The following is an 11814-nucleotide window of genomic DNA, read 5'->3' on the forward strand; positions in this document are numbered from 1 at the left end:
CCTAACCCTTGTAAGACCACTACAAGCTGCACATTAAGTGCACCGTTAGGTGGCTTCCTGCTAAGTGTGCTCACTGGTTTGGATCCTGCTCCAGACTAACTCTCCCCAAGCAAATTCTTAGGCACTTTTCAGGTTATTCAAATTAGATCTAATAAAACATGTAAGGGTAAGAATTCAACATCATTGCACTGCAGACACTCAATTTCTGGTTACCTGTTTCTGATTTCAAAAAAATTAAGTGCATATACTCTACACTTACATAAAATACATAATGGAATCAAGGAATTGTTAGAATTTCACTTCTGTGTTACCTAAGCTTGATTTTAGCTATAAAATTCCATTAAAGTGTACTATAAACAGGCAACACATGATCCAAGATAGTCTCACATCTACCTTTCAGTTAAACAACTATATCATAAAATATTAAGAAAAACTAAATTCATATTTCAGTGAAGCGATAACACTGCTCATTGAATTAGCCAAACACTAAAAGCTAAAAAAAATACATCCTAGACATCAGTTAAGCACTTCAGCCAGTAAGTGTGACATGGATTATTATGACTGCAATAGCACACCTGAACCGAGATGCTCCACTCAGAGCAAAGCACCGATGCAGAACACACAGTATAAACACCAAAACTGTCCCCCGCTGAAATATTTTATTTAGCTCAACCTCTAAGCAGTCAAGTGTCACATTAACATTTCATTGTAGTCCATGAATCACCGCCAATCTGGCGATGACTTCATATAGAATGACATTAAGTATAATTGACAATACTTTAAGTATCATCTATTGTTGATAAGCTTTCACATAGTCATTTATTATCAATTTTTGAATACCTAACAATTAGTCCTTGCATACCATACGCTGACATACATACCATGAATAAGCCTGGGACCCTAAGGTAAGGGATAGCACTGAATGCAACAGCAGATTTTTAAGGTGTCAACCAATAACATGTTTATCCTGTTTCAGGGTAATACACTCCCAGGTGCAAGAGGCATGAGCTTCAGAAGTCATTCATCTCATGGAAACATTTCCATGTGTACTAGGTAAAAAAGCCACTAGGAAACATCTTTGGACTATTGTGGATTCATGTTCTTACTGATATGCTCAATGTGGCTCAGTAGTTTCAACAACGCAGATGGATTATATGGGAAAAGATCCCTTCTCTGCAACCTAGAAATAGCTTTCTGCAGTTCTTCCAAACATTTTACTGATTTGTAAAGCATTATCCTTTGGGGAATGACATTATCCAAAGATGCCATAGAAGTCAAACTGGATGAGGCATTAGATCCCTTTTGTTTCACAGGCAACACTTCAGCCTGGAGTGTATTCCATTCACCATCCATGTAGCTGCAACCAGCTTCCCTTATCCCCATTTCACCCTCATTATTTAAAGGCACCTGCTTTGTGTTTAGCAAGCAGTCTTTTCCATCTGATTCTAATTCAGAGTCTTCTGAGCTGTCATAATTAACAAGGCTTTGAAGAGAACCCAGAAGAGATGTGCCATCAGTGCCTATCAAGAAGTTAGACCGGTTAGACTTTACAACTTCATTATCACCTTGCTCTGTTGTAAGTGCAAAGTAATTGTGAGAAACAGCCAAAGATACCAGAGTCTGTGGTTCTGGTTCACAACAAGCATTTTGCAAACTCCCATCAGTCTTACAGCTTTGTTTTTCTTGATGGGGTGGCTTGACAGAAGAAACTGATTGAAAAGCACTATGTTTGGTATCAAAATGGTTACAGACATCTACAAGTTGATGCCAGTCTTTCCCAAGAAGCTTTAAGTACCTTACCAAGTACTCCAGAAAGCAAGTTTCTGATGAAATCAGAAAATCTAGAAGTACTGTGGAATCAAATGCAATTTTTTCAAGAAAAAATAGAAAGATACAGTGAGGATTATATCCACTTGCATGCGTAAGGAAGTTCCAGATTTCCTCCTCTTTTTGGCTTAAGTTATGAGCAGCGTCATGCCGTAACCTGAAAAGGAAGTCATGAAACAGATTAAATTCAGTTTTGTCAAAAAGTACAAATCAATCTTTATATTAGAAAGAAAGAATGAAGGCAGATGTGGTGGGAGATCAGTTTAGGAAGGCAAAGCACTGAACACAGACTTTCTTAAGCAGCACTCCTCTTACTACTTGCAGTATCTTCTATCTGAAGCTTAAGAGAGCTTTTATAAATTAGGATAGTATCTTGCATGGTAATCTAAACCACAGTGAAGCAGGGACAAATTCCTGAAGAACACATCTTAGTGGTTAGCAATAACAGTTTTTATCTACTAGCTGGAATTAACATGGGTCCAGTCTTTAGAGGGCTACTTTGCCAGAAGTCCCCGAGTTCTCCTTAATTATAATATCCCATTATTGTCAAACTCCTGGTGTTGAAAGAAGAGTCTTGCCTTTTATCTCTGTTTAATCACTGCTTTAGATTGTGAAGTCAATTATTCTGAATTGCAGGATCTGATAAAGTATTTAATAGGAAACTGTTGCACAACTCCCTCATTTTAATCCAAAACACTCACTCAAATTATCAGCAAAGTTAACTGCTCTTACACCACACATTATGACAGTGTCCTGAGGTTTGGGGGGGTTTAAATTATCACAGAATCCCAGAATTATCTGGGCTGGAAGGGAACTTAAAGCTCATCCAGTTCCAACCACCTGCCCTGGGCAGGGACACCTTTCACTGGACCAGATTGCTCCAAGCCCGGTCCAACCTGGCCTTGGTTGGCCTTTATAAAGTTTTCATTTTACAAAAGTAATCAATGGAAATGTTATGTGTATTACAATAACCTAAATTACAATTCTTCACAGTTCTGTCAAAGAAAAATGTAGACTGACCTATCAAATTTTAAATAAATGAGTAATAAAGCTTTAGCAGCTTCCCACATATCATCATCTTGCTCTATGAAAACCAAGGACAGCCATTCACAGTGATGTACAACTGGGCGAGACTGTGGGGAAGACTTCAGATGATTCATCCAGAACATCAACAGCTGGGACATGGAATTCTGGAAGTCTCCTGAAAAAGAGAAGTAACCATGAATTTTGCTGTACTTTTTTTGTTACTAGACAACACACACTTTTTATTTTTTAACAGTGCATAACAGTTCATGAATGCTTTTATCAATGCTTTGCTCAACTGATTCAACACAGCACCAAATTGCATAGGTTAGGTCTTGGTACCAAAGAAATTGAGAAATATTTTGCAGAAAACCATATGCAGTTATGCAACCTTAAATTCAAGGTGAATGGCTACCCTATTAAACTCTAAACATGCCAAAGTTTAGATGCCAATGTTAACAATTGTAAGTAGCGTGCCTAAAATTAATTTACTTATTAGGTACCATCCTCGCACCCCAGACAGGTAAAACTTAACAACAGAATTTATTCATCTAACAGCATTCTTCACTTCCTTGAAGTTCAAGGAAGAATAATCAGAGGTGACCTAGAAAGTTTTGTGTACAACAGAGTGAAACCTTCCACACCTAAACTTGCAGAATAAAGAACATTACACCTCCAAAAACCTGCATGTATCAGGGACCCACAAAAATGTGACTGTGCCCATACCACAGGGACTTAATACTTTCCTTTAACTCCCCAGTAGCTTCATTGGTACATCACAAACCAAACTTGACCTGAAATAAAGGTCAATGCCACAGATGTAATAATTCAATATGAACACTTTTCTGAGATGTCATCTTGGGTAATTCTTCCCATATGAAATAATAACACAACTGGCATGTTTTGTTAGGACTGGAGCAAACCCCCTGCAGTATGATTCACTGTAGAAATTAACTGCAGTCATCTATAGTTGATGGGAATAAATTGTCATTTCTACAGTAAGATGAAGTATGAAGCCTGCAATATAGTCAATTCTTTATAAAATGCATTCCTCATGGATGATGAATGCTTTCAAGTACATACAGGCTTAAGATAAAGGTACCTTCTTGAGATGGTCTAAAGTCCTTGCTGGAATGATTAACATAAGAGTATTTTCCCTGCAAATCTTAATTTCCCCCTCACTCTAAACACTTCACTCCTGGGTGAGAAAAGCACTTCAAAATTCATGTCACTTAATGCAGTAGCTACTCATAAAAATAACTTTGTATTCATACAACAGGCTATTCCCCTTAAGTCAAGAAACTTCCCTCTTCAACACTACTAATAATGTACTAGGTAGCATGGTACCAGGTACCAGTTTTTCATGTAACACAACATAAATTCAATGTTTAGAAAAGAGAGAAATTTCCTGTAACGTGGGAACCAATTTTCCTTACCACATCATTATGTGGTTTTCCTTCATATATGACTAAGATTTGCATTTCTTCTTAGAAAATAATAAGAACAGCAAATTATTGTTACAAATAGTTACTATTCAGACTGAAGTCTTCCCTATAAATCAAAGCTATCTGGAAATTACCCTCAAAATTGAAATAAATTCAAGTTAAGCCATATTAATTCACATTAATAAAAAAAGATAAGATCAAGCAGCTTCCCAGAAGGGAAGTTACTGTTAAAGCATTTTGGTGCTTGTTTTAACCACTTAATTTAATGTCACTAAAATAGAAGCACCACTCCTTTCAACTTGAAATTCCTCTTGACAGTTGGGGTATTTGAATCTAATTAAAGAACCCATTTCTATGTCATGAATCTGGCAAAGAAAGGGAAATATTTTCTTTGAGAAAGAATTTTCACAGACATCTAAAATAGATTTAACCTACATTCTTCTATTCACTCAGACACTCAGTTTCTACACATTTTTGAGAAGGTGGATCATAAGTAAAATATTCTCCACAAATATTTAAACTCTAAGAATTCAACTGGCATCACAAATACATCATTTCCCAAAATCTGTGAAAAGTGTCAGGAACTGTCTTACAGAAGCCCATAGCTCTTTTGCACAGTCAGATAAATTAAAATGGATCTTATGCTTGCTATAGAATGTAGAAATATAGAAAGTAAAATAACATTTACACCCAGAACTTGCATTAAAATGCCTCAATATATTTAAACTGCTGTGAAATTTCATTCTTTTTTAAGAAGAAATACAAATTATTTTCTACTTCTTGCCACATCATCAACTGGCTGACAATAAGGAACACCCATTCTCACATGTATTTTACTAGAAACACTGCTTCAGAACTGCCTTTCCATTTTTGCCATAAAGCCTGTAATCCTGGGACAGCAAGCTGCTTTGATCTCAGAATTTGCACATCCTTGTTCACACGGCTTAGCAGCAGATGATGCGCATCACTTGCCTCTCTGGGGTAAAAAGGCAAGCGGAAAGATGGGATTCCAGGCAATCCTGATTTGGGATTCCTGATTTGTCTCTCAGACAAAAAAGCCTCACCTCACCACTTCTTTATAGCACAGGAAAAGAATACCAACTAGCTACCAGCCTGACATAGCAATGCATCCTCTTCCATCAGGAATGCAAGTTACACGGCATTCCCTCACCATCCCACTGCCTGCCTCCTGGCATAGCCCCAGCACCACAGCTGCTCTTCTACTAATCTAATTCATCTATTCAGTAGAACAAACGTACACAAGTAAGCAGGTATGAGAAATATGCCTCACGCCTACTAATTCAAAGGACTAGACCTATCAGTCAGGGTTAAGAACACAACCACTATATTCTACTAAGTCTCATAGTTTTCCTGTCTCTTACTTTATAGCTTCATTATTTTTACTTTTCCTGCTTCTGCTGGTTTTGACAATTATATTGTACATCTGAGTGTAATGCCTAGTGCTTTCAACCAAGAGAAGTATATAATAGTGCTCAAAAGTTCTACCTCCCCATTTGAAAACAGGAGAGTGCTACCTGCAGTTCCTTTTAGTTCCCCACACCAGAGTAGAAGCCTGTGCTATGGGCTCTCTTCCAACTAGAGAAAAAGCCTGGCATTCCCAGGCTGGCTGAACTACTTCAAATATTAACACATACTCTTAATAGGAAAAGCTTTCAACCCCAAATACAGCTGTTTCAAGCTCACCATATCGCAGGGATAAGGATAGGATAAAATGCAAGGAGACAACTACCTAGGTGGGACACAATGATGTTTCCTGGGTGGGTCTTCTCTTTCCTCCCTCCCACCACCAATTCAGCTGAATTCTATTTACAGTCTTAATGACCTGTGACTATAAAATCTGAAAACTTTAAAGCTACTGCTGCTTAATAAACAAAGCTTTTACCTTTGACAAATAAACAAAGCTATTACCTTTGATTTCAGTTTCTGTAGAGGAGTTCTGAAACTTGAATTCCAATGCTTTAAGCACAACCAGACTTAAGGCTCTGAGAACAGTTTGGTCAGGACCACCTGGAGTACTATCTCCAGGAGCAGCTTCACTGCCTCCAAAGTAGCTGGTCTTTTCACTGAGTGGGATCTGATTAAGCCAAGTCAAATCCACAAGCTGCAGGACAGCATTACTCAGTGCAAGCATATCCTCATGTAAAGATGGTGTTTGGAAAAAGAGCGATCCACATTTAGCATCTTCTCTAGGCTTGTAAAGGACACATTTTTTAAGGAGCAAAATTAACTTCTTCTTGATTAAATAGTGAACTGGTGAGCTAATGACATCCAGGACATGAGACACTTTCAAGAACAATATTCTCTGGCATCTGAGTGGTTCTAATTCAATTCTGGAAGCCAGAAGTGCTTCAAGTAGATCTATAAAACTGACCAAAGTGTTTGTATCTTCAGAATAAGGTGAAGCATAGTGGTGACTGTCAAAGCGATGGAACAGAATGGAATTATAAAATCCTTCCAGCACAGCATCAAGGGGAGCCAACAACTTCTTCAAAATACCTACAGCAAAAAGAACGACATTGTGGAGTTGGAGTGAAACACAGTCAACTAAATCATCAGATTACCAGAAAACAAGTGACTGTGACCAGTTTTAGGTTTTCAGCATGCTTAAACCACTGCATTTTAACAGTACTTTGTCACCCTCTTTGTAATGAAGAAGGTAGGCGTTCTTTAGGCAAGCTGCTCTAGACCAGATTACAAGTAACATTCCTCCCCCTAGTGGGCACTCGTGCAGGACTAACATCACAAATCGCGACAGTACCTGCTTTAGGCAAAGCTTTATCTTTCAGTATGTCCTTGACAATAGTTGTAAGGGTCCACAGACATTGTGCTACCCGGGTGTTCACAGAGAATCCTGAAAGAGTCTTCAAACTGAAGGTGAGCCAGGTGACATTCAATGTGTTCTGTGAAAACCCGTTCAAAAACCAATCACACATGCTTTACAGTTGCTATGCAAAGTAAATTAAATCTTAACACAAGGATTTAAAGTAGTACATTAAAAAAAAATCAAATGTAGGCATAGGCAAAACAGAGGTAGATGCAATATGTCTGTCCAGTGCATGTTAAGGCCTCTATTTACCAGCAGGAAGCCACACATGCAATAGAAAAATCTGTATTCTCCAAAAAGGGAAAACCAAACCTCTTAATGTCATGTGACCCCAAAATTAGGTAATCCTGTAGACAGACCATATCTGAATTCACAATTCCCAGATAACTTTGCAAGAAATACCACCTATTTCTGAGAGAAATACATTCAGAGAGGCTACTACAGAGGCTACAATATATATTCAACAAATACACAGCAAGTGGAAAAAAAACCTAAAGTAACTGGAATAGTCAAACATGAAAATACAGGAAAATCTCTGATTAATGTTCAATAGGTTATTATCTATTTTTATCTACTGCATCACCAAACAGGTATCAAGTAACTGTAAAAGACATTGATAGTCTAGATTACTGTTTGTTTTTTTTAAAATACCTGTATTGCAACTTTAAAGAGAATATTCCAAGACAGAAATAGTCTCTTGGAATATTTACTACAACTCTTTCCTATCCACCACTTACAAATCAAAGCCCCTAAAGATTCACTTTGTGGGCAAACTATGACCTTCACATTGTTCCTGATACTGGAGTGAAACACACTTCAACAAAACTGTGTGGCATTTTAAGGGACTAAGAGAGTCCAGCAGACTGCAGGTGTGCCTCTCAAAGCTAGAGCAGACACACAGGCAATGAATGGAGGAAAGAAGCAGCTTTGATGTTGCTCTGTAGATCTGCTCACAAAAGGAGCCTCTTTAGGATAACTTTCAGATTTTACAGTAATCACATAGCTACTGCTTTTGTGCCAAATTTGGCTCTAGAGTCAAATGGAATAACTTGAAGGCACATATCTGCTAAGTCATTTTTTAAGCTGTGAAAAGCTATGCCACACTCACCTCTTCCTTCAGCTGGAAATACACAAGAGAAGCTAAACTTCTTGAAGCCATGTGAGATAACAGCTGATCACAACTACCGAGCAGACAAACCTGCAAACACATAGAAGAAAGCAACTAAGCCATGTCCCTTTTTGGTTTTTACCTCCTTTCACAGAAATCTTTCAGAAGTTTATTAAAGTTTACCAATTTTGAGTCAATTTTTGCCTCCTTCAGAAGAAGGACAAAGATCTCACAGTACTTCTGTCTCATACTGAACTCTGTTTCCTGGGACTCTGCTTTAGCAGCCATCATCTTGATCAAGGTTAACTGAAGCAGCATCACTTCTCGTGGACAAAATGAAGAGCTCAAGTTTGTAAAGCTATTTGATACATCATCTGTCATAGTGACAACTGCACCTGGCATCTCAGTGTCCTGGTGGCTCCCAATACCACCATTAGTAGATGACAGATGCATCCGATGACATGATTCATCTCCTTCTGCTGACTGTTCAACACACGGATTAAGTAGAGAGGTATAATGGTGGCTTTCCTTTGTCAGTGGAATGCCAACCAGCACGTCCTTATACATCTGCTGCAGAAGAGAGATCTTCATGATGAGAACATTGAATATTTCAGAAAATGCTGTATGTCTTCACTGGTTATTCATCATCATTGCGAATCAGCTTCGAGGTTATTTTTATCCAATGAGAAACAGAAGCACTATCAGGCATTTCTCTTTTAAGTTACCTAGAAAGGAATATTTTGCTATTACTGAACTGATAACAAGAAAGATACAAAAGAGCACCACACATTTTTGGAGTTCACAGTACCATTATTAAACATATTTTGAAACTACAAATTCACTGTTTAAAAACAACATGCTTTTAGGATCCCCATCTTTCAGTCTGGCATAATCAGCCAGGTAGACTCCTGAAACCATCTGTCCGTAGTTGGGTTTTATTTAAATGTTACATTTTCCCTTTCTATTCAATGGAAGAAAACAGCTCTTCCAGCTGGTAAGAAATTCTAAAGATCTTCCCACCTATGTATCAATTACACCTGCACACCAAATATTCAAACTATTATTGGGGTTTAGCAGAATATTAGTAAACAATGAAACTCTAAAATTCAGTATATGAGGCGCTTTTTTGGTTTATACTCTTCACAAGTTTTAAAGCACTATCAAATACTGAGAATTACACCTTTATTTTTACAACTGGATTTCTCAACTGCAACTGGAGCATGCACTGACAAAATGGCTTCCCAAAGGTATAATGAATTAGGGGTAGACCAGGATAAGGCACACAGACTCTTCACTTCTTCCACCATCAGAAGTATTTCCGGCAGAAGAGAATCTAAAATTAGAGAATAAGAAGCTGCCTGCAAGGAGTGATCTACAATTCACTCTGGTGTGGTCCTAAAGAAACACTGAGCACTGATTGACCTGACAACTACAAAATGTTGGCGTATGCTTCTCACCCAGCAGAAATAAGAACCCTTCCCCCATCCTCTCCCATACTCCACATTTTAGATGTTAAGAATAAATCTGATACTTCATACAATAAATTCCTTCTTTGCTTGCAGAATCTATTTGGAATTCTATATGAGGTGGAAATTTACGACCTGAAACCCCGTAAAATTTCATCAGAAATCACTGAATTTTTTACATGGCTATTGTTCCTATCTTTGAGTTTTATTTCTTCCTAAATGAATACCTAATAAAGTAAAATTATCTTGACACATTTACTTCTGTGTTCAAGATCAACTTGAATTATTACCCTATGTGGTAAATGAAGTGATTCCCCATGCACAAAGTCATACGACACAGCAAGGCTGCTAAGGCAGAAGAGATTTAGAACTCCTCTAGCACATCCACTATGGGATTTTACCTTGGCCACATGACATTGGTCACGCTTTCTCTGATCCTACCATAATGCATTGATAGGATGCCATTAATTTGCAAGCACTTTACGAAAACATTTATAAGATATGTCTCACACATGACAACAGCTCATGAGTAGAAGTCACTAAAGGAAATGAAATGTGAGGGGGCTTATTTTGAAGAAATTTCCTTCAGAGGGGGAAAATGTCAGACAATGACTAAGTTCATTCAAACATAGTCAGAAAGCAGAGAAAAGCTCAAACCTGAAGAGTAAAGAAAAGCAATGGTATTCATAGACAAGAAATGTTAAACTCCAACCTTTACTTGTATTATTTATTTGAGTTATTCATGACAGCATCTGAACACCCATTAACATAACGCCTCACAGTGCCAGACTCCTGCATGAACAATAAAAAACAGTCCTAAAAACCCTATAAATAGACTGATCAGGGAAAACACAGAAAGGAAAACTACACAAAACAAACCCCAAATAAGTATTATTTTCATGACTACTTCAGCTAAGCTTTAAAATCAAAACCAAAGTCCTGCAGAGCTGCAAACAGAATGAGAGAAAAATCTTAATGGAAAAGGAAATAAAGAACTGCAGATGAAATCTCAGATGGCAGTCGAAGCCTCTAAGATTTAAGGACCAAGCAAAGTTTAAGTAGTTGCAAATGCATCCAGGATATCCTAATCAAAGTTATAAAATATGTACATTTCTATTATATGGGGTACTTAATTTAGCACAAGGTCCTAGAAAGCATTGATTTGAATGGACTAACACTGTTGATACCACGTTTTACCAACACAAGTGGCTTATGATGACACACAATTACTCAGAGACATTAGTAATGAGGCATGATTGAGAAAGCTATTGTCAAGTCCCTATATTACTCTTTCCCTTTTAATATACTATTAAAAGTTAATTGCATGAGTAGCAACTGGGAGAAAATTAAATATCCAATAAACCCACCCTATTTTCATTAGAAAATTAAATCAGGTACAGCAAAATGAAACCACAGCCCATGACTTTTGGGTTGGAGTTTGAAGGCTTTGGGTCCCCTTACAATGGAATGATTGAATCATTTAAGAAATAAACATACTTTGGGCTACTTGTACCTGCAATGACTTCGTAGGCTCACCTTTCAATATATGCTTTTGCTCAGTGTTGAAATACTGTAAACGCCTCTAAAATAGTGTCATTTCCTTTCCACAGGCTGCGAGCTGCCCACTGCCTGTTAACTGACACCTAAGCATGCCAGGTGCTTTACCTGCTCTTCTGTGAGCATCTTTAGCCATAGACATAGGGCTAAGAGGGACCCAACCCGGCCTCACCGGAAAGCTGGCGCTTCAGACCCCCCAGCAATAGGGTACTGGTGGGAAAAGCTCACTAAAAGCGATATTCCAGCCGGACAAGGAAGGGAGGAAGAGCACGGATGCGTGTAACCACTGCCCCAAACCCAGCGCACAGCGCCCCGCGGCCTGCAGGCCCTCTCCCCCTTGCCCTCCTCCAGAAGGCCTCTCAGCCTCCAACACCCCTCTCCCTGCCCTGAGGGTCACCCGAGGCTTTTTTTGTGCCGCTTCCAGGCCCCTCCTGCGCTTCACCCAGCGCGGCCCCGTGCTCCTTCAGCCACGCAGGACAGACCCGACCTTCTTCCACCCGCCCGGCCCCCCTCAGCCCCGGCGCCCCTCAGCCCCGGCCCCCC

The 11814-nt window shown here is 38.7% G+C and overlaps 1 protein-coding gene across 2 annotated transcripts; it reads right to left on the minus strand.

Moving 5' to 3' along the window:
* Nucleotides 1-645: 645 nt before the first annotated feature.
* Nucleotides 646-9244, minus strand: LINS1 (lines homolog 1). 2 transcript variants are annotated; one of them, XM_057409760.1, is made up of 6 exons: nucleotides 8432-9147; nucleotides 8249-8338; nucleotides 7075-7216; nucleotides 6225-6812; nucleotides 2848-3028; nucleotides 646-1984 (listed from the first exon to the last, which is right to left on the minus strand). In XM_057409760.1, exons 1-6 carry the CDS (start codon nucleotides 8837-8839, stop codon nucleotides 1084-1086), a joined length of 2310 nt encoding a protein of 769 aa, XP_057265743.1. In that variant the 5' UTR covers nucleotides 8840-9147; the 3' UTR covers nucleotides 646-1083. The 2 variants fall into 2 exon arrangements, with proteins under 2 accessions (XP_057265743.1, XP_057265744.1); XM_057409761.1 differs by lacking the exon at nucleotides 646-1984 and adding an exon at nucleotides 3953-4048 and having other exon boundaries at nucleotides 2950-3028; nucleotides 8432-9244.
* Between the last annotated feature and the right edge of the window lie 2570 nt (nucleotides 9245-11814).

This window comes from Pezoporus wallicus, unplaced genomic scaffold, assembly GCF_028554395.1.
Source record: "Pezoporus wallicus isolate ANWC-B61680 ecotype Strahan unplaced genomic scaffold, APGP_CSIRO_Pwel_v1 contig_13643, whole genome shotgun sequence".
NCBI lineage: Eukaryota > Metazoa > Chordata > Aves > Psittaciformes > Psittacidae > Pezoporus > Pezoporus wallicus.

Bases quoted from the DNA above. Each gene is read 5' to 3' on its own strand.
- LINS1 (XM_057409760.1), bottom strand. From the start codon at position 8,839: ATGAAGATCTCTCTTCTGCAGCAGATGTATAAGGACGTGCTGGTTGGC. The intron at 6,813-7,074 runs GTACTGTCGCGA...TTTTTGCTGTAG, and splicing joins TAAAGCTTTGCCTAAAGCAG to GTATTTTGAAGAAGTTGTTG. The intron at 3,029-6,224 runs GTAATAGCTTTG...TCTCTTTTTCAG, and splicing joins TACAGAAACTGAAATCAAAG to GAGACTTCCAGAATTCCATG.